This window comes from Spea bombifrons, chromosome 2 (assembly GCF_027358695.1).
Source record: "Spea bombifrons isolate aSpeBom1 chromosome 2, aSpeBom1.2.pri, whole genome shotgun sequence".
Taxonomy (NCBI): Eukaryota; Metazoa; Chordata; class Amphibia; order Anura; family Pelobatidae; genus Spea; species Spea bombifrons.
In genome coordinates, this window is record NC_071088.1 from 62,498,461 (window position 1) to 62,521,962 (window position 23,502).

The following is a 23,502-nucleotide window of genomic DNA, read 5'->3' on the forward strand; positions in this document are numbered from 1 at the left end:
GAAGAAGCTGTTCAGACGATATCCATGGGGGGATGGGACTGGGACGCGATCTGAGTGCTATTCACAATGGGGTCAGACGATAGAATACAGGGGGAGGCGCTGTTTGGGAATTTGGGAAGTTTTGCAGCCGGCCCTTTGCACCCGACGCTAAATTCACACGGATACCGAGGAGATAAAGAGGCATCAACCAATAGGGAGTCCATTCATAGACAGCAAGAGAAAGAAAGCGAGCGGGACAAGAGGGTTTAACGATTAATTAAATAAACAAACAACCGAGGCACCGATGGACGCAGACGAGAAAATGCACCTTTTAAGAGAGGACAGCAGGTGAGAACTAGTTTGGCGGCTTAAAATCTTATAACGCAATTCCATACATCATTATCCTCCTCCTCATCACCACCATCTGACCCATAAAGCTCATCTCCGTATATACTGCCAGCCTACCTGTGTATAGCGCCCCAGCATTACCTGGTAACCATGCACTCCATTTCCCATAAAACGTCGTGCAGGTATCGCCAATGCCTGTGTGACCCGCGTTGGCATAGTTACTGTTGGCCGTTGAATTCCCATCGTCCTTATTGCGGGGCCCCCCCGCAGCTAATCTAAACTATTGTTTAAATATAGCTTTTAAAAAGTTATGAAAAATAAAGACCAACAGCTGTGAAAAGGGCTATTCCTTTTTTTATATAGTTAAATCAGCTGGTCGTGTCTCGTTTGGCCATGGGGAGAAAGAAGTAAAATTCTAAAGTACATTTTTGCTCTTGTTTGCTACATATTACATATCACTTGCACCACTTTGACGTCACATTTAATCAGTTATGCCATCTCTGCTCCTTTTTATTATCCACTAATATTAACAGTCTTAAGTAATTAGTAGTAATAATAATTTAGTAGAAGTTAGACATTCTTCTACAATCAAAAATTAACCAAATTACATAAAATGTCTTACACATTCACTTTTAAAGCTGTGTTTACTAGCCCTGCTTGTTGCTTTTGCTACAACAGATTTTGTTTATACGCCAATAAAAATACACATTGCTTCCAGGTTCCCAATTTATTTATTTTTAAATGATTTATGTATATTTGAACTTCCTTATCTATGTTGTGTTTTCAAATTACTTTAATTTTATTTTTATTATGGTTTGCAGCAGTTGCAGCTTTTTTTACATAGAAATACCAACTTTTTCTATCTGCATTAAGGCCTTAAACATTACTTGAGCCTTGGCCTTCTGTTAAATTCAGGATTGCCTCTCTATCCTGGACATGCATAAATCCTTTACTGTATTACGAGTAGTAATGCCCATTTTTTTCCAGGGATCCATAAAAAGTGCTGGGCTAAATGCCACTTTTTTACTGGAAGTCTCCATCTGCCTCCTAACAGGTAGCACCAGTGGGTGTACTGGGCATGTGCCTGTTAACAGGCAAGCCAACTTAAAGCCAAGTGGCGTCCAAAGGTTTTCTTAGCTCTCCGTTGACAAAGAGGCAGTCAACTTTGTTTATACTCAAGAAAATGATTAAGAGACCCTAACATTTTATCAGGGTGTGAAAGTGGTGGTTGGAAGTGGTTAGTGGGTATGGTAAGCAATAACCATTTTACTCTTTATAATTAGATGATACTTTTCTTATAAGTAAGATTTGCTTAATCATTTCTTGCCAAAGGGTAATAAGTGTATTATGTGATCACAGCAGTTCTGAAGTGGTGCAACTGTTCTAGCACAGTACAGGCTTACATAAATGCATGGTAAGCATAGGACCAATGCCCTCTTTCACCAAAGTATTGGTTCACTTTAATCTGTCAATTCTAGTCTTATCATACCACTGAATCTATGTGCTGTGTAAATTGTTGCCACTATATAAAAGAAATGTTGCTTTTTTGTAACAAATAAAACAATAACATAAGCTGAATTTTATCTGTGGCATTGCACTAAATCCTGCAAGTAAAACACTATGGAATTGGTGGATCTGATCCTGGGATTGGTGAATTCCTCAGCTGTTAAACTGCCAATTCCATGACGTTCAGCCAGCCATTTGAATGCGCTTCATGGGGGGTTTACAGTTCAAGTGGAAGAGCTGCTGTTCGTTCTTTGTAAATAAGCTGTAACTAGGGCTCTTGGCACCTGAGGCAGGAGGTCTTGCCCCATGCTGATGTCTCATCTGCTTCTAGAATCTGAAAGCAGTTCCTACTCATCTGCTTGCATGCATATAACTGCTTGCACGGGCTGATTCCTGCTCGAACGCTTTTGTAGATGTGCTCACATGCATATTCCTTTCTACATCCAAACTGTCCAGTCACTTAGGGAACCATGGCCATCAGATATTGCAGTGCTGGGGCTGTTTTTGAGGGACTATAGGAAGGAATTCTGCATGTATCTATCAGAGTTCTATTTCTGAATATTTTTCGCTCAGCTAAGAATATCTGTCCCCATGCCAGACTTTGTGAAATATGAATATGCGCAAACAATATGGCCTCAGGATTTTTACATTTCTGTAAGCAATCAAGCCTTAAAATTGGAATTTTTAAAAATCAAACGAGGCCATGAGGCCATGAATTTACTCAGTAAATTAAACCATATGAATAATGACCTTCTTACACATTTTAATGCAAAACTGAGATCAAAGTAAGTGTGTTCCCAAGCGAACGCTTAAATAACCAGAATTTATTTCTGTCAATTTTGGGATTTTCTTAGGGCTTTATTGATATTGTACATGCTGGTTTTGCTTTTCTCTGTTACCAATGTAGCTACTGACACTTCTGTAACATGCGATAAACTGTTAAGGACAAAATAAATTGTTGCCCATAATGAATTGAACAAGTTGTGCACTGGATTCCTTTTAATTGCAACTTTGTGTTCCATCTTTTAGAAAATACTCTGGAATATTGGGGAATGATTTACACAATCAGGTTTTTGCATACATGGCTGATCTAAAGGACATTGAAATGGGTCAGCAGGGTAACAAGCACTGCCATTCTAACCGGTCACAGGAAGGCTCTCAAAGCACAGCAAAGGAACGTGCAAGGAGGAAACTTTACGTGGCATCTGTAGTCTGCCTGCTGTTCATGACTGGCGAGGTGATAGGTGAGCATTGTGTGAAAGGCAGAGGTTATGGTTTCTGGGCTTTAATCTAATACATTCTGCTCGGTATTATTGGAAGCATTCTATTGCTAAAAATTGCTAGATAACAATAGCATTAAAATAGTTATTTCCCAAGCTAGTTGCTTAAGGTTACTAGTTCATTGATCACCTTTTGAAGTGGTTAAAGTAAGTAAGTTAAGTAAGAGTAAAAATTACCTTTTGTGTATAATATGAAAACAAACTTAAATCTCTATTAACTTGCATGTCTCTGAACATATTTTAGAAAGTCGCACCAGTGGTCCAATATCAATAATAATCCCAGGAACGCAGTGGATGTGAACGTCTGTATGTTATTTCTCCCCTATTTGGGACTGCCAAATATAGCATCTTAAACAGTGCATACAATTTAAGAATGCCAAACAATTTTTCTAGCTCATTAGTTGATTATGGAAATGGTTCTTATTTAAAATAGCAGAAACCCAGTTACAGGCAGTTCTAATCTGTAAGGTGTAGCAATGTGTCAGTCCAGTGCTCCAAGTCAGTTCGGCCAAAACCATTTACACATTCCTTTTGGCACAAGACTTTATGCTGCTTTGGTGTTGGAGCAGGAAAATCTACACAAATAGAACACTGTTGGCATGTGCAAATAACAATGAGAAGGAATAGATCTGACTGGCAGCTTAACCAAACCACCAGGACTACAGTAAACCTGGAGCCCTTGGGTCTTGAAGCCCTTGTGTGTCTATATCCTAGCAAATTGACCTTTTCACGATCACTAGCTATGTTTCTTTTGGCAGGGGGATACCTGGCACAGAGTTTGGCAATCATGACAGATGCTGCCCACCTTCTAACTGATTTTGCCAGCATGATGATAAGTTTGTTTGCCCTGTGGGTGTCTTCACGTCCAGCTACAAAAACAATGAACTTTGGTTGGCACCGTGCAGGTATGGAGGTATTTGGTGACAGAATAACTCTTGGGAGAGTGGATGGTGCTCTTGCTTTCACAAGACTGGCATCATATATTAAACATGATTACTATGTGGTGTTTAATAAGATTAAACAAGGAATGTTTGCCATCATGGTCTGTTCTTGTTCTCAGAGATTTTGGGAGCTCTTGTTTCTGTCCTGTCCATCTGGGTTGTGACTGGCGTCCTGGTGTATTTGGCTGTTGAACGTTTGATTTCTGGACAATATGAAATTGAAGAAACAACAATGCTTATCACCTCAGCCTGTGCTGTAGCTGTAAATATTATGTAAGTGTGTGGACGTACAGTATAATTTGGATTTGAAAGATAATGGGTTTTACACCTCCCAGTCTATCCCTCGATTACTTTGTGGCCCCAGACATGCTTCCAATTTGGTTGTGTGCTTTTTGTCTTTCAGAATGGGCCTGATCCTTCATCAAACAGGACATGGGCATAGCCATGGTGATAGTAACTCACACAGTCACTCACACAGTTCTGGAAACCACCATAACCCCAGTGTCCGGGCTGCCTTCATACATGTGCTAGGAGATTTCCTGCAGAGTGTTGGGGTTCTAACTGCTGCTTTTGTAATATATTTCAAGGTATGGAAAATCAGGGTGCCTAGCTGGCTGTTAATGTAGCGTAAGAAATATTCCAGTAACTTCTATGCATGAATACTAAACATACGATGCCACCCATTGTTCACAAACTATAGATTGTTTCCTTCATGGTATAGTCTCATTCTTTTTGATTTTGCACAAGCATTTGAATTCCTGTGGGAGTTTTCTCTTTCAGTGATTTGTGTATGTGTGGAGTGTGATTAAAATGGTATGTATGATGAAAACTAAGGGGCAATGATAGATGCATGTATTAGCTTGAGCAGACTTAGACTTGTGTTCTGGTGGAAAATACAAGTTGAATGTTTAGTTAATATCGACTACGGAATCAATTGTTGCAAGCACATATGCATTGTTAGAATGTGCCGACCTTCATATCTTTCCAGCCAGAGTATAAAATGATTGATCCCATCTGCACGTTCCTGTTCTCTGTTTTGGTCTTGGGGACTACACTCACCATCCTCAGAGATGTTTTGTTGGTACTGATGGAAGGTAAGAAAGGGAAAGGCTTTGAAGTGTTGACTGTGGAGTCATTGTTTAAGGAATTACCTCAATTTTCACTGATTGTTTTACAGGTACCCCCAAAGGAGTGGACTTTAACTTGGTTAAAGATACTCTGCTGTCCATCAATGGGGTGAAAGCGCTTCATAGCCTGCACATCTGGGCTCTTACAGTGTCCCAACCTGTCCTGTCTGTTCACATAGCAATCAGTAAGGAACATCTCATCCTTTTCTTTTACAGCAAATTGTTTATTAGTATGCTTTCGTAAGTAACAAGTATTTACATCTTAACCCATTAGCAAATAGAAGGCCTTCATGGATCTTTTGATGGGCTTTAGGCTCATGTACATGAATATGGTTCCGTAATTTATGGTTGTTTGCTTGTTTGCAACTTTACTGCCTTTTCAGAGAAAACATAAGGAAGAAATCCCCAATTTATAACCCTAACTCTTCCAAAGAGAGTAACCCTAGATGACTGAATCGTATATCCTTATCCACTTTAAAAGTATGTTGCAGCTTGATGTACTGGTGCATACAGTTATCTGTTAAGTTGTAACACAAGCCAGTGACCATTACATAGCTGCAGTAGTGACTTCTTGTATTAAAGTAAGGGTTAACTAATAACACCTAAGGGAAAGTTGTATGCAACTGCACCTTCCTCCCTGCCTTTCTATCTATTAAGAATTAAAATGTCTGCCTACAGTGCAGGAGGTTGTAAAGCAATTGGTGTGTCCCTATCAATAAAAAATTGATCTAAATTATGAATAAAGAATGTTAAGTGCTAAGTAACATGAATGTGGACGTTAAGGCTAGAAGAACCTGACGTGTTTTGCCATGATGGCTTCTTCGGGTATCACTTGATACACCAGAACACTATGCCGCAACATACTTTTCTAGTGGATAAGATTATTTAGGATTTAGTTTGGCAATATAGTAATTTTAGATTTATTCCCGCCTAGTGTATCTTATTAAGAAAAGAAGCTTATGGTTTACAGAAACTCTGATCAGTTTGGCCATTTGCATGTTCTGTTTTGGAAAATCACAACACAGCCTGGTGAAGCTCTCATGTTTTGGGTAGAAGATGTGTGTAAATCATTAACCAGTGGAAATTATAATGTTAAGTATATAAAAAGAATTGCTAGCATTTGAGCCATACTTGCTCTTAAACCTCAATCTAAACTATTTTCCAGATGCAGATGCAGATTCCCAAGTAGTTTTGAAAGAGGCCAATACTGTGCTGCAGGAGAAATTTCACTTTCACACCACGACCATCCAAATAGAAAATTACTCTGAAGACATGAGAGATTGTCAAGAGTGCCAGGATCCATCAGACTGAGCACATTGTACACTAACAAGCAGATGTTCAATTAAGGGTTCCCAGGAACTTCAAGAACTCCAGCACAACTACCTCAACCACTGACCACTTTTGTCATGGGCCTGTTCTACTTGCAGTATTTGCTCGCTGGTGCCAATATTTAAGAGATCTTGACAGTGTTATACGAATGCTTGCTGTTTAACTTCTCACTACTCCACCAGGATTCAGGTGTTGGAACATGCACTGGCATAGGGAGGAATGTTTGCTTCCTGTTGCTCCTCTCATTCTAGACACTTGCACATTGCTAATAAGACTCCATCATTGCTCATAGAATGTTAATAAAATATTTTATCATTTTATGATATTTCAGCCATTACAAAGTTCTTAAAAAAAAAAACATTCTACATGGTAACGGTTTCAGATGACACTGGGGCACCTTTGGGGGTGTGGCTAGAGGTGCAGATGTGAGAAGATGTTTGGTGAGGAGACACTTGGTGATGCTCTGCTGTAGTGTATTTTGGGGCTGCCATGGAGGTCTGTGCTACTCCATTGAGTATACAGCTATTAAATTAAAAAAAAAAAAATCATTTTCTGCTTAAGGTGACAGGAAGGTGCTCCCATTGAAATTAATTTCAATCTGCACAGAAGCACAAAAACCATGGAACTTGAAAGAATGCAATAAAATGAAACGTAAAAAGATTGCTCATCTTAGCATCCCCTTGCTATTTTTTAATTAACGTAAACTGTTAATGGTTTTAGGTTTACTGGGTAGACCCAGTAACAGAGTAAAGAAGTCTGGATAGCTGTGGCATATGAGGATTTATTTGTAAAAGTTATCAAGCCAGGAAGAGATAAAGATGGGGGGTAACAAGCCTTATGTATTCTGTGCCAAACTGCACTACTCATAGGCATGATAGAATGATGGGAAACCATGCATACATTTGTGGTGATCTTTTTTTATGTTGTAGTGGGCCACATCCATCCCTTACATATTACTACTGGCTTAACCCCCTTGCGTCCACAGATGTACCTGGTAAGTCGTGGGGAAGTGGTCCCAGCAGTTCCACTGCGTACCTGGTACGTCGTCACTATTGTGCGATCCCGCATTTCTCTGCATGCCGGGATCATGCGGGCGAGCAGTAGATGACAATTGTGCTGCAGCCAATTCCCTGCAGTTCAGTGCACGTGATCGCTTTAACCCCTTGACGACAATTGACTGTCCAGGCACGTCGCACAAAAACATTGTTAGCAACAATTGACATGCCAGGACCGTCATGACTTTAAAAGGGTGTAGAAAGCGATCTACGTTCGCTTTCTTCACCCAAATGATGTTGCTGTAATGCCTTGATGTTGAGGCATTCAGCAATGCAGAGACCGGCATCAGGTGCCATGTCTGGCCCTTCCCTCGGGCATCAACGTCCACCATGCTCTGGCGGTCGACTCCCAGTTTAGGAGGCAATCAACTGCCTTGATAGCATTCAATAACACTCAACACCCACCCCAGGGCGTGATGTGACTGCTCTGGAGAGCAGTCACAACTGCCACTGCAAGATACTTTGCCACTTGCCAGATGGCGGTGCATCTTTTAAAATAAGAAGGGAAAAGAAAAAAAAAAAACTCCAGGAGGGTCCAATACAAACCATTGTGTGGAAACCTGTTCATAAACAGGACTATGCATAGGACACGTGGTCACGCATTTAGACCGGAAGAAAGGAGATTTAGTCTAAGGCAAAGGAAAGGGTTCTTTTTTTTTTTTTTTTTTTTTTTTTTTTAAAGCACAGGAAGGGCAATAAGCATGTGGAATTATCTGCCTGCAGATTTGGTTTTATCGGAGTCTGTTCAGACGTTTACAGAGCAACTGGATGAATACTTGGAAAAACAATACTCGGGGATATAATCTTTAATTATGGGGAAACTGCTTATTGATCCAAGGAGAAATCTGACATTTTTTCACTGGTTAGTGCAAAATTGGAAAGAGCCAAACTGGGGTTTTTTTTTGCCTTCTTTTAGATCAACAGCAACAAATTAACAGATATAGGAAAGGCTGAACTTGATGGACGCATGTCTTTTTTTCAGCCTATGTAACTCTGGCTCCCCTTGCAGGTTGAATACAGGTACTACATTCAACCATGCAAGTCAATTGAGCCCAGCTTTCTAATCACAATGTGATTATTTTAAAACAAACCTGATTATAGGATGACCCCCTAAAATTAGAATATTAATTTAGGAAAAAAGCCTAAATATAACTCTATAGAAAAAAAAGTTTTACTAGTAAATATTAGTGCACATGTAAACTTTTTTCACAATTAATAAAAACTATGATTGAGAAAAATGCATTTTTTGTTTTTATTTCCTTTAACTTGCCACTCTGCCTCCCAGATAAGCAGTATACCCACCTATATGCCACTCTGCCACCCCATAAATATATGATTTGAAAGGGTAAATTGAATTGGCCAGGTTCAACAAATGTCCCAATTAGCACAGGGGCAGGATGACCATGTGTCAAATTTCAAACTTAAAAATGCACACATCCCAAATGTGGCCTTTTAGCCCCTAAACTACCTGGCAAACCCATGCATGTGGGGTATTGCTGTACTCAGATGAACACATATCACGGTGTTGTGTGACAGTGACATACCAGGAGCTGTAAATTTTACCTAAATTACGTGTGTGGGAAAAATAGACACAAAAAATACTACTGCTGCAAACTTTGATAAAGGCTGGTGGTAAAATACCAGCATTTGCCCTTTATAATTTGCAGATAACACTAAAGCACAAATATCTTTCTTTAGAGAAACTTGCTCTCCCTCGTCTAACAACTGATAAACTAGAATTGTTAAATCAGCCCTTCTCTGACATAGAGATCAGGGAAACAATACCTTGAAGTCATGTAAAGCTCCAGGTCCTGATGGATTCTCATCACTGTTTAATAGAAATTTTAGATCCGGTCGTAACCCTGATCCTTAAAAGACTTTGATGCAGTGGGAGACTTTGGGGATTTTCCAGTAGAAATAGTGGAGGCCTCCATAACCCCCATATTGAAACCGGTGGAAAGACCCGACATCAGTCACTAACTATAGGCCTATTTCTCTAGCTCATTAGCTCATAGACTCAATAAGATCATCCCGGACCAAACCGGCTTCATTTCAGGTAGATCGGGAGAGGGTAACACATGTAGGGTTTTCAATATATTAGAAGAAATCCCCTCCGTTCTATTAGCCTCAGACACAAAAAAGACATTTGACAGAGTTAACTTGTTATCTTTTAAACCAACCGTTTAATCTAAATGGTCTCCTCCATAAACTTATGGAGGAGACCATTTAGATTAAACGGTTGGTTTAAAAGATCTATTATGGCCCTATAGTCTACTCCTAGAGCTAGGATAAAGGGAATCGCAATTGACTAAAATGTTTTCAACATTAAAAATGGCACCCGTCAGGGTTGCCCCTTGGCCTCCTTGATTTATGCCCTAACCATGGAACCCCTAGCAGCTCTGATAAGAAATACCCAGTAAATACAAGGAATAATAGGCCCTCAAGAACATGCAATGGGACTAGCACTTTCTAGAATCTCCCCAAACCAACATACTATCAAAAGTAACAAAGTTATTAGCTAGTTTTACACCCCTTGAAAAAATAAAAGCCATTCAAAAATGGGAAGAGGTCTCCAGACAAAACTGGCACAAGGCATGGCAGTCCACTGTTTAAACCTGCAGGAACAATATTACAAATGACTCCACAAGGCATCCCTGAGGTCCTCGGGTCACGAACAGATATATACAGAACAGATATATAATTGCTCATGCAAACAAGTTAGAGCATAGACCATAGAGGATGCCAAAAGCAAATTCTGAATGGGGCTTGAAAAACAAAACAAACAAAAACAAAGGAAAACGGACCATAATGGGCCTAACCTAGTTTATATATTAAACATACTTATTAGCACACAGACATTCATACAGGACGTATAAATTCATCAGTGGCAATGGGGGGAGGGGCAGAAGTTAGTTATCAATGACTGGAAAATATCTCTAGGATACTAAACCCATTGGGGTGTTAAAAAAAATAAAAGAATGGCGGAAAAAAAGCTTAAGGAGAATACGATTTGCGTCCGAAAACGAAAAATATCTAAGTAATAGAATTGGAATTATAAGCGTGAGTGCCTTGAATATAGGCAAAAGACCGTTATAATTAGAGAGATTTTGATTCGGAGAATAAAAATATCTTTCCATATTTGCTTGAAACGAAATTTGATTTATAATCTCATTCCAAGTAGGAGCTTCCTCTTTCCTCCAAGATCTAGCCAGGCAAATTTTTATAGATAATAAGATGTTAACTGCCAATAATTTGCGTGAACTGCATGAAGAAGGTAGGCCCAGATGAAACAGCAAAGTGTAGGAATGGACGGGGACAGCTAGAAGGAACTAAATACCATCGATGTAGCATTTTAAAAAACATCTCCTGGATATTAATTGAGTGAACTGCCGTCTTAACTAATATCCAGTTGCGAAGGTGGATGGACTACCTGGGATTTCAGAAAATGTTTCAGTCTAAGATAAGAAAATAGTTAATTATCAGGAAGCGTAAACCTAGACTGTATTTCTACAAAACTTAAAAGCGAATCATTCGGTTTAAGATGTCCAAGTGTCAAGATATTGTTTAGGGTCCAGTTTGTTAAATCTATATTCTGAATATGATATTTTAGGACCTTCAAAGGTGTAAAGACTGTAAACTCCCCTCCTGTGCCTTCTAATGCTCTAGACTTATAGCAGCACATCTCGGGGGGGACAGAGTGGCAGCACATCTCGGGGGGGACACAGAGTGGCAGCATATCCTGGGGGGGCACACAGAATCGCAGTATATCTCGGGGGGGGGGACACACACAGAGTGGCAGCATGTCTAAGGGGGTAGAGTGGCAGCGTATCTATTACACTTTAAATTAAATTTTTACCTTTAAAAAAGCACCTAACTTTTAGGGTGAGGCCTATACTCGGGTGCGGCCTATACTCGAGCCAATACGGTATGTTCCGCCCGAAGTCCACCTACAGATCCTGCAACTTCATCATGATATCCCGGCTGCTGGGCATGGAGGTATTCGGGTCACCAAAGACCTTATAAAACGCTCCTTCTGGTGGCCTGACATTGAACAAGACGTCCAATCATATGTATCCTCCTGCGTTACATGTGCCAGGGCTAAAGACATGCATTCTAGACCCTCGGGTCTTCTTCAACCACTTCCAACTACCGCCCTACGAACTCGGTCTCTTGGAAAGGACACAAGATCCTGCTCTTTCCCGACCTCTCGCCACAAACGCTGCAGTTCCAGCGCTCTCTATGCCCCGTTACTGAAACATTGCGACGTTTGTCGATCCCCTACCAGTGGGGTTTCCCGGCGGCTCTGCTAGTCAGAGGAGACGGCCATACCATAGCTTCTGACGTCCCGGACTTTCTGGACCATCTCGGTCTCCCTAAGGTACACGTTGACGCAATGTCGCTGTTAGGGACCAGGAACCAGACGGACACAAAACGTAAAATGCAATCACCAGTATTGTAATGACAATAGTGAACAAAGCCAAATCGTGATCCAAAAGCATATACCAAAAGACAAGCCGGGGTCAGGAACCAAGACAGATACTCAGACAAGCCGGGGTCAGGAATACAGAGATCAGCGAAGTCAGGAACAAGCCAGGAATCAGGAGCCGGGATGGACGTCAGAGAAAGCCAGGTCATACACAGGAATTCAGGAACACAGGAACACAGCAATAGCACTTGCAGCCGGAAACAACACAAGGGCAAGGAGGAAGTGAAGTTTAGCTGCTTAAATAGCCAAAAAGGGCTGGCTGTGGGCTGGACAATGGGCTGAGTCACAGGAGTGACAGGAGTGTAGCCATGGCAACCCAGCGAGGCTGTATAGCCTCCAGCAATGCAGCAGAAAAGCAGCTAGACCATAACAGTACCTCCTCCTCAACGACCCCCTCCCCGCGGAGCAGGGCCGGGTTTGAGGGGAAAACGCGAGTGAAAGCCACGAAGGAGAGCGGGAGCATGGACATCTGAGGCTGGAACCCAAGATCTCTCCTCTGGACCGTACCCCTTCCAATGGACCAAATACTGGAGCTTCCCACGGAACCAACGAGAGTCGACTATGGAGCGGAGCTCGAACTCCTCATGGTTGTCTACGGTCACCGAACGGGGGTGAGGAGTGACTGTAGTAAAACGATTACAGATCAGAGGTTTCAACAGAGAGACATGGAACACATTGTGGATGTGCATGTTTGAAGGAAGATCCAGGGCATAGGCCACAGGGTTTACCCGTCGAAGGATACGGAAAGGCCCCACATACCGGGGAGCCAGTTTCTGGGAGGGCACCCGGAGGTGGAGATTTCTGGAGGATAACCAGACCCTCTCCCCGACCTGATAGGAAGGCGCGGGTAGGCGTTTACGATTAGCCTGGAGCTCCTGACACTGTTGTGAGCGTTGAAGTGCCTCCTGAACCTGCACCCATGTGGAACGGATCTGCTGGAGATGATCCTCCAGTGCCGGAATCCCCTGGGAAGTGAAATTATCAGGAATCATGGAGGGCTGATACCCATAATTCACCATGAAAGGGGAGAACCGGGTAGAGGCCGAGACAGCACTATTATGAGCAAATTCCGCCCAGGGTAGCAGATCCGACCAGTTATTTTGGTGGTCCGAGATGTAGCACCGCAGGAATTGCTCCAAGCCCTGATTGGCCCTTTCCGCAGCCCCATTAGATTGTGGGTGGTAGGCCGAGGAGAAGGAGAGTTGGATACCCAGTTGCGCACAGAAGGCCTTCCAAAATCTCGAGACGAACTGGCTACCCCGGTCAGAAAGTATGACTTTGGGAACCCCATGTAGCCGATAGATCTCCTTGATAAAAACTGTAGCCAACTCCTTAGCGGAAGGGAGCTTTTTGAATGGTATGCAGTGTATCATTTTAGAAAACCGGTCAACAACCATGAGGATAACTGTGTTACCGTTAGACAGCGGAAGGTCGACTATGAAATCCATGGCAAGGTGAGACCATGGCCTCTCACCAGTAGGTATGGGTTGGAGAAGGCCCACTGGAAGGTGACGGGGTGATTTAGTCTGCGCGCAGACTGGACAGGCTGCTACGAAGGCAACAATATCTTTGTTAATGCCTGGCCACCAGTAGAGACGGGAAACCGACCAGAGAAGTTGGTTCTTCCCGGGATGACCTGCTGATTTAGGATTATGATAGGTGGAAAGTAACTTGGTACGCAGGTTGACAGGTACAAAACATCGCCCTGAGGGGGTTTCAGCAGGTGCATCCACCTGAGCGGCCCGTATTCTGTCCCCGAGGGGAGATGTTATGCTGGTACGTATGGTAGCCAGTACTCGGTCCGGGGGAATAATCGGACTAGGAGGACACTCCTCTTTAGCTTTCGAGAACTGTCTAGAGAGAGCATCGGCCCGGACATTTTTGGTCCCCGGCAGGTACGAGACCACATAATTAAAACGGGATAAAAATAATGCCCAACGGGCCTGCCTCGGAGTTAAGCGTTTAGCCTCGGACAGGTAGGTGAGATTTTTATGATCCGTGAGAATTAGGATTGGTACAGAAGTTCCCTCAAGCAAATGCCTCCATTCTTTGAGAGCCAGTATTATCGCAAGCAACTCACGGTCACCAATTTCATAGTTGCATTCCGCAGCACCTAGCTTCTTGGAGAAGTACCCACATGGGTGCAACTGGCTCTCAGGAGTAGGACGTTGAGACAGGAGGGCGCCTACCCCTGTCTCAGACGCATCGACCTCAAGTATGAAGGGAAGTTCGGGCTTCGGGTGTACCAAAACAGGAGCTGCGGCGAAAGCGGCCTTCAATGACTCAAAAGCTTTGATGGCCCCTGGGGACCAAAGAGAGGCATTGCCATCTTTTTTGGTCATGTCCGTAAGAGGCTTAACAATAGAGGAAAAATTCCGAATGAATTTCCTATAATAGTTAGCGAAGCCGAGGAACCGTTGAAGGGAGCGGAGACCTACAGGTCGTGGCCACTCGAGAACAGACGAGAGTTTTTCAGGATCCATAGCGAAACCGACCTCTGAAATTACGTACCCTAGAAAGGTGACCTGCTTGCGGTGGAATTCGCACTTCTCCAATTTGCAAAAGAGATTATTCTCTCGTAACCTCTGTAGGACTCGGGCTACATCAGCGTGGTGGCTTTCTATGGAGGTGGAATGGATCAAAATATCGTCTAGGTATACCACCACACATTGTTGGAGCATGTCCCTTAGGACATCATTTATGAATTCCTGGAAAACCGCGGGGGCATTGCAGAGACCGAAGGGCATTACTAGGTATTCATAATGCCCGCTCCTGGTGTTAAACGCGGTTTTCCATTCGTGGCCCTCCTTTATCCTTACTAAGTTATACGCCCCTCGCAGGTCGAGCTTTGTAAATACCTTGGACCCTTTTAAGCGATCGAATAACTCGGTAATGAGTGGAATCGGGTAGGCATTTTTAACCGTGATACGGTTGAGCCCCCTGTAATCTATACAGGGTCTCAGTTCGCCGCTCTTCTTTTTCACAAAAAAGAATCCGGCCCCAGCAGGGGAAGAGGATTTACGGATGAACCCCCGGGACAGCGCATCCGCAACATACTCCTCCATGGCCTTATTCTCTGCGACAGATAATGGGTAGACTCGACCTCGAGGGGGTATGGCACCAGGTTGCAGCTCAATGGCGCAATCGTACGGGCGGTGAGGTGGGAGCTCACCAGCCCGGCCCTTATCGAAAACATCATGAAACTCTTGATACTCCTCAGGCAACAAAGAGACCGGAGAAGTGGTTAGCACCTTCACCACTCTCCCTAGGCATGTTTTGGAACAATTAGGCGACCATGCCAAGACTTCGGCCCTTACCCAATCAAACACGGGATTATGTTTGCGCAACCATGGATATCCTAAAACCACAGGATAATGAGGAGAGTGTATCACCTGAAGTTGAATTATTTCATGATGGAGAGCCCCGACAGCCATAGACAAAGGAGCGGTTTCATGGGTGACCTGCGGGGGCTGTAACGGTCTGCCATCGATCGCCTCAATGGCAAGCGGAGCAGTCCGAAGCTGCAACGGAATAGAGTGCTTCTGAGCAAAGGTGCTGTCAATAAAAAGGCCCGCTGCCCCCGAGTCAATGAGTGCCTCTGAAATGACAGAAATCTTGCCCCAAGTGAGACCCACCGAGACTAGAGGTTTATCCTTCTGGACATCTGGGGACGCCGAGACGCCACCTAAGGACTGTCCCCTCTGGAGCCTTAGGTGCAGGCGTTTTCCCGGACGTGTAGGGCAAGTTCGCAGCAGGTGCCCTGCTTTACCACAGTAAAGACAGAGACCCTCCCTCCTCCTAAAGGCCCTCTCCTCAACCGAGAGACGAGTAAATCCAAGCTGCATGGGTTCCACAAAGCCCGGAGTGTCGAGACCAGGAGGCATGGGAGGAGAGGGAGGCACGGGTGGGAATGAAAAGCTCGGGGCTAAGCGTATAGGAGGCCTCCGCAGGCGCTCCCGGAAGGATGGTCTCTCACGGATTCGTGAGTCAATAAGGATACAAAAAGAGACCAATTCCTCCAAATCACTGGGAAGGTCCCGGGCCGCAATCTCATCCTTAAGTATATCCGAGAGCCCATTAGAAAAAGCAGCCACGAGAGCCTCATTATTCCAACCAACCTCAGCGGCCAGGGTGCGAAACTCAATAGCATAGTCCGAAACCGTCCTTGTACCCTGCCGAATGGACATTAATAGTTTGGCAGCCGAAGCAGAGCGTGCCGGTACATCAAATACCCGTTTTAGAGACGCAACAAACTCAGGGTAATTGTGTACTAAAGGTTTCTGTGTCTCCCAAAGGGGATTCGCCCATGCCAAGGCCCTGTCTGAGAGTAAAGAAATCACGAAGCCCACCTTACTCCTGTCAGACGGAAAGGCCTGAGGTACCATCTCCAGATAGATACTGACCTGGTTCAGAAAACCTCTGCACAAATTAGGGTCGCCCCCATAACGTTCGGGAAGCGGAGCAGACCCTGTCAAGCCTCTGGCAGTATTAAAATCACCAGTGGCAGACGGAGCGGAAGCAGCAGCAGGTGTAGAGGCAGCCTGTGCCGTGGGGACCTGACCTGGCAGAACCAGATGTGCAGTACGGAGCAACAAGGTCTGGAGAGCTAGCGCAAATTGGTCCATGCGCTGGTCTACCTGGTCCAGCCTGGTAAAAACATTTGGTGGATTGCCTGCCCCTTCTGGGTTCATGGCCCTTGTGTAATGTTAGGGACCAGGAACCAGACGGACACAAAACGTAAAATGCAATCACCAGTATTGTAATGACAATAGTGAACAAAGCCAAATCGTGATCCAAAAGCATATACCAAAAGACAAGCCGGGGTCAGGAACCAAGACAGATACTCAGACAAGCCGGGGTCAGGAATACAGAGATCAGCGAAGTCAGGAAAAAGCCAGGAATCAGGAGCCGGGATGGACGTCAGAGAAAGCCAGGTCATACACAGGAATTCAGGAACACAGGAACACAGGAACACAGCAATAGCACTTGCAGCCGGAAACAACACAAGGGCAAGGAGGAAGTGAAGTTTAGCTGCTTAAATAGCCAAAAAGGGCTGGCTGTGGGCTGGACAATGGGCTGAGTCACAGGAGTGACAGGAGTGTAGCCATGGCAACCCAGCGAGGCTGTATAGCCTCCAGCAATGCAGCAGAAAAGCAGCTAGACCATAACAGTCGCAAACGCCAGCGCAACTTGAAAGATCCAACGTCTGCCTGATTGCTGCACCCTATCCACCCATCATCTCATCTACGGTGATTCCTTTTTTTTCATCTCCAACTGAAGATTCTTCTTGTTAATTTTCGCCTACGAGGAACATACCAAGTCCATCTCCGATACTCTCAGGATCTCGCTTACCCAGTGTTTAGGTCCAGATTGCCTTTATCCCGCGTTCCATCTCCTCGCTTCCCTTCTCTGGATCACCTGCCCCTGAACATTTCCTACGCAATCTGCCTTGATCAGACGTCACTGACAGGAATCAGTGGAACGCTTCGTGGAGGACAAGTTGTGAGCGGTGCTTATGTGCCTTCTTCTTTTTATTTTCAGCTGTATTTTATGTTTCCTTTTTATCGGTCTACTGCTGGCTCTTATATCATGATGCTAGGCTCTCGGCTGCTCCTGATAGCGGCTCTATACACTTCTATTTGCAGCGCTTTTTATGTTATAACCCTGCTAAGGGCTTACGGTCTGTTTATTGTGCCGCATGCTTCTACTGTTCGCCACTTAGGGTCTGGTCATTTATTATCATATTCTTGCTTATATTTTGCATCATTGCTACTTCGCTGTATTTGATATAACAAATGTTCACTAATTTACGACCTCCCGGTTTTGGTGGTGAGTTATCTCACGCGCATTCCCTCCTCTGCTACCCGCGAAACACCTCCTTCTGGAGATAATATACACACATCTTTTTTTTTTTCAGGCACTCCTGATCCTCACACCTTCTTCTTCTTCGGTTCACTATATACATGCTATATAGTTTGTTTATTGAATTCTGTTTTTACCCTTTTTCTCACAAATAAGGAAGGTTTATGCTTTGAATAATGATTGTTTCATCTCATGTATTTGTTAGCTCCTGCTGCCCTGACAGAGCCTGTCGTCCCCAAGCGTCTTGTTTGGAGGTCTTGGTCTCAGATCGTATTCTCGATCTACTGGTTCAAATATCAATGCTTCTGCATTGGACGATTGCTTCGTCTTGGTTTCGGGTTTTGTTTTGTTGTTATGGGTTTCTGTTTTCTTTTTTCTGGTGAGCGGTGTTGTCACGTTTCCTGAGGGGTCCCTGCCACTTTCTCTATGTCTCCTGAGATAATACAATTTACCTCTCTTAATGTCAGAGGTCTTAACAAACCCCAGCAACAGTCCAAATTGCTCTATGTCTTAAGATCTATGAAAACTAAGATCACTTACATTCAAGAAACACATTTTCTGGCCGTGAAACAGTTCAAATTATCTGACAGATATTCTCATACGGTGTATTACGCCAGTTGTCCGAATTAAAAAACCAAAGGGGTTGCTGTTTTCATTCATAAACATATCTCCTTTAGGGAGCTTGAGGTTTGGCGGGACCCTGAGGGACGATGTCTCTTTATCAAATGCTATATTAGTCAACAAAAGGTCACTCTTGTTAATATCTATGCCCCTAATAAGAATCAGGCTGCGTTTCTGGTGCAAGTATTAGCTAAGTTATCTGTCTTCAAGAGGGTCTCACTGTACAAGGGGGGGAGGGTTAAACATTGTCCTGAATCCTAAATTGGATTGTTCGGTCTCGACATCCCATATTTCAAACATCAACAAGGTGAAACACCAATTGCACCTCAATCAATTGGTTGACGTGTGGAGGGCACAGCATCCTAGGGACCGAGACTATACCTATTTTTCGGCCCTATACAACAGATACACTAGAATTGATACGTTCTTTCTCTCCCATCACCACTTGCCTCTCTTATTACAGACATTGGAGTCCAAACACTTAGCGACCATGCCCGCGTCCATCTTTCCATTAAACTCCCAAGCTTGCCTACAAGACTGTGGTCCTAGAGATTAAACGAAAACCTATTGGGGAACCCTCAGGATATAACGGACTTATCGAATCATCTCCGTAACTATTTCCAGGAGAACACTTCTTTCCCCACCGTCTGGGAGGCCCACAAATCGGTTATCAGGGGTCACTTGATTCAGCTGGGCTCTCAAAACAAAAAACTAGAATTGGCAAATATCTTAAATGTTACTTAACGCATTGCACGCTTAGAAATGCAACATAAATGTACTGGTGACGCTACCCATCTACTCCAACTACAGACATTGAGGGATCACCTGGCTTCCCTTTTAAATGAGGAGGTCAAACAGAATTTCTTATTAATGAGAAAACACTTTTACGAACTGGGGGATAAACCCGGAAAGTCTTTGGCCAGAGCCCTTCTACACAAACACTCGACTACATACATACCTAAAATCCGGGACACCAAGGGGTCCTAACACTATCACTCTGAGAAAATTCCACAATGTTTTCAGTCCTTCTACCAAAACTTGTACAATCTGCCCTCCTCCCCGGGTGATTCCATGCAGGACGCCATAGATGCTTATTTGTCTAAGTATCAAAAAGCTGAGATCTCAAGGGATGATAGGGCGATGCTAGATGCCCCCACCATGGAGGAGCTGGATCAGGTTATCAAACTCCTTCCCCAGTGTAAATGCCCAGACCCAGATGGTTTTACCCCGTTTTATTATAAGAAGTTCTTCCCGGTCCAGGGCCCTCAATTGCTAAAACTTTTTGGTGCCCTTTCCGATGGAATACCGTTCCACCCCTCCTCAAATACTTCTGTGATAACTGTAGTCCCCAAACCTGACAAGGACAATGAATACTGTGGCAGCTATCGGCCAATTTCGCTGATAAACACTGACTTGAAAATATTGGCTAAAATATTGGCGTTTAGAATCCAACCTCTGATCCACTCTCTTATCCACCCTGATCAGGTGGGTTTTGTCCCAGGTAGAGAGGCAAGTGACAACACGATTAGACTTTTGAATCTTATCGCTTATTCCTAACATCACAAATGTCCGACTGTGCTGGTGTCTATGGATGCCGAGAAGGCCTTTGACAGGGTGGCCTGGCCCTTCTTGTTTGCGGTGCTGGATAGGGCTGGTCTGTGTCCCATCTATTTAACTATGATTAAATCTTTATACTCCAATCCGACGGCCCAGGTCAGAGTCAATAGAGTCCTGTCGGGTCGGGTCGCCCTGTCAAATGTTACCCGCCCGGGCTGTCCCCTTTCACCATTATTATTTATCCTGTCCACGGAGCCACTGCATAACGCAATTCGTCTCAACCCTTCAATTTAGGGCTTGCCGATAGGGGAAATTGAACGTAAGGTTTTAGTCTATGCAGATGATATGTTGTGTTTCCCGTGGAACCCATTTGACTCTATCTCTCATGTACTTAAGGAATTGAGGGAATTCCAGGCTATTTCCAATTACAAAATCAATCTCCAAAAGTCGGACATCATTGGGCTTAACATTTGCTTCAAATTCGCTGTGCTAACTCCTTCCCCTTTCAATGGCGTATGGATACCATCAAATATTTGGGCTTTTTTATCTCCCCTAATCTACTTGACCTTGCCAATCTTAATTTTTTTAGACTCCTTCGTTCCATTGAAACTGATTTGAGGAGGTGGTCGTTCCCCCATCTCTCCTGGTTTGGGAAAATGGGTGTTCTCAAAATGAATATTCTTCCCAGATTACTATATTCCATTCAGACCCTCCCTATATTTTTGCCGAAAGCCTTTTTTAAGGCCTGTCATAGAATCTTCAACGGCTATGTTTGGAGGGGTAGGACACCTAGGCTCTCTTACTCTCATTTAACTATACCAAAATCACAAGGGGGTATGGGGCTTCCTAATATTGAACTCTATTGGATGGCTTCCCACCTCAGGTGTATTGTCGAATGGTCCATCTTTGTTGCTAAACTCTGGGTCCACGTCGAGCACTTGTTCTTTGACCAACATGTCTCCATCATACCCTGGGTTCCCGAGCAGCTACGACTCCCGCTCATCCCACATCACCCAACTATCGTGCCTACCTTAAAGGTTCTCAAGAGAGTACTGACCAGAGGACGTATCCTTTTGCACCCTAGCCCTCTTATACCTATCTCTCATAACCCTGCTTTCACTCTGGGTTTGAGCGCTGCATGGTTGAGCGCTCTGCTGCCAACCAGAACCCATGTACTCAGACTGCACCTACATGGTTCATCCTTGCGACCACTACACAATCTTTGTATAATTCACCCCATACCGAAGTATTTTAATTTTTTTTTATTTTCAACTTAGACACTTTGTTTCTGGCCTGCTCAAGGATCCCCGGGTGCTGCGCCCGCTCATGTCCTTTGAGACCCTGTGTGATGCGGGTAAGGAGACCCCTCATCTTCTCTCTCTCCTGCCATTTTGGACACTGATTGTATGACTAAACCTTACTACTACAGTTTTTGGAATGGAGAAATATTGCTTACTTAACTCATAAAGGGGTTATTTCCAGCAAAACACAGGAATTGGCCTTTAAAATACTTACCAGGTGGTACGTGACCCCGACTTTCAGTTGTCACCTCAGTTGGTCCTGTTGCAGGCCTCCTCTATCCCGATCAGAAGTTACAAACGCTTTCTTACTCTACACTTTTTAAACGCAGCCAGGGCCTTGATCCCACAGTTTTGGAAATCTCATTCCACTCCCCTGATTCAGATTTGGCTGAAGAAGTTGATCTTCACATATCATATGGAATACCTGGTGATGGCTTCTAAGGGATTCGCGCACAAGCATGATCTGCGCTGGTTCCAATGGAAGGTTTTCCTCCTCTCTCCGCAGTTCAAAACCATTGTGGGGGTCGAAACGCTGCTGTCTACTTGAGTAATTTTATTGTATTAACCTTAGCCACGTGCTTATGTGACCTTTTTTACACACCTGCCTTGACCCATTATTCTCTTAATTATGTCTATAACACCGCTCACGGTTTGATCTTGGTTTCTGTTTTTGGTTTCGTAATTTTACCTTTTACCCAACTCTCTGTGACTCTGTATACTAAGGCGGTATGCACACACCTACTGCCAGTACTTAGTTGGTCTTACTAGACCTGTTTATCCTCTTCTCCTGTCCATTTCACTGAACCACATTCTGTGATACTCACCTGGCACTGCCTTGTCGCTGCAGGTATATGTACTTTGTTGTATGCAATTTTGCTTGCTGCAGGTGCTAAGTAGACTGGAGTGCCTGGGGATACCCAATATAGTACAATATAACCTGGCAGCGATACTGGTTAGTGTGTGTGAATGTAGGTATGTTAGTGTCAGTGTTGAGTTTCTGGTTGTTGGTGTCAGTCTGTGTGGACGTGAATTAATATGTTTGTGCAAGGTGGCAAACTGGGGCTTGAGCCCCCTTGTTAGAGTTCCTGAAGGGTTGAATATATTGTTTGTCCTTTTTTATAGTAAGCCAACCACTTAATGGCTTAGGATAACATGGCTTTGAGTACATAGAAGCTTGGGGTGTTATATACGCCTTCTATACATTTAAGAAATTCCCAACACCAATCTCTTGATACACATACAGCATTTTTTTATGTTTTTCTGATTTATTTCACTTTGGAGGTGATAACATTTCTATATTTCATCGCTGATTTTTTAAATGACTCATAATTACTTCTTGAAGTTTTCAAACATTTTAAGTTATGGCATAATTATTTGCAAAATGCTTAGCTGCACAGTGTGTCCAGATGGGCCTACTATCAATCTGAAGGGGGTAATTAAGGGGGCCACTAAGGGGGTATTAGAAGTACTACCAGTATTTAGGATATTATTTATCATATTCTGCAGCACTGTAAATAAAACATGAAATCCATGTAAGTGAAATGTATCAAAACAAAATACTAACATCTAAAGATATTAGAGTTGTATTTACAAGTTTTTATTTTAAAACAGTGAATAAAACACACATATGTTGTAGCTCAGGGGTGCCTAATGCTGTCCTTGGGGCTGGAATTCACTAACTTACATGCTCTTAGTAACATAATTGGTCTCTCTTCTGACATAATGTAAAATTAAGGTCTGTGGAGCGGAGCAACCATAGAAGAATTTTGAGTATGTTAATATGTGTAGTTACTATGTTATTTGTGGTATATATGGTTATATTTATCACGGAAGGGTGGGTCTGCCTCCAGTCTCACCTGAGGCCCCTCACATTTCTGTAAATATTTTATTATATCTTTTCTTGTGACAACACTGAAGAAATTACACTCTGCTACAATGTAAAGTAGTGAGTGTACAGCCTGTATAACTGTATAAGTGCAAATTTGCTGTCCCCACAAAATAACTCAACACACAGCCGTTAACATCTAAACCTTGACAACAAAAGTGAGTACACCCCTAAGTGAAAATGTCCAAATTGGGCCCAAAGTGTCAATAGTTTGTGTGGACATCA

General features: G+C 43.5%; 1 protein-coding gene across 1 annotated transcript; it reads left to right on the top strand.

Annotated features, from left to right (window-relative positions):
* The first annotated feature begins 58 nt into the window (after nt 1-58).
* Nucleotides 59-6,835, top strand: SLC30A2 (solute carrier family 30 member 2). The gene is made up of 8 exons (XM_053454512.1): nt 59-327; nt 2,863-3,077; nt 3,872-4,018; nt 4,174-4,327; nt 4,458-4,641; nt 5,043-5,148; nt 5,232-5,366; nt 6,347-6,835. Exons 1-8 carry the CDS (start codon nt 284-286, stop codon nt 6,490-6,492), a joined length of 1,131 nt encoding a protein of 376 aa, XP_053310487.1. The 5' UTR covers nt 59-283; the 3' UTR covers nt 6,493-6,835.
* Nucleotides 6,836-23,502: the final 16,667 nt, after the last annotated feature.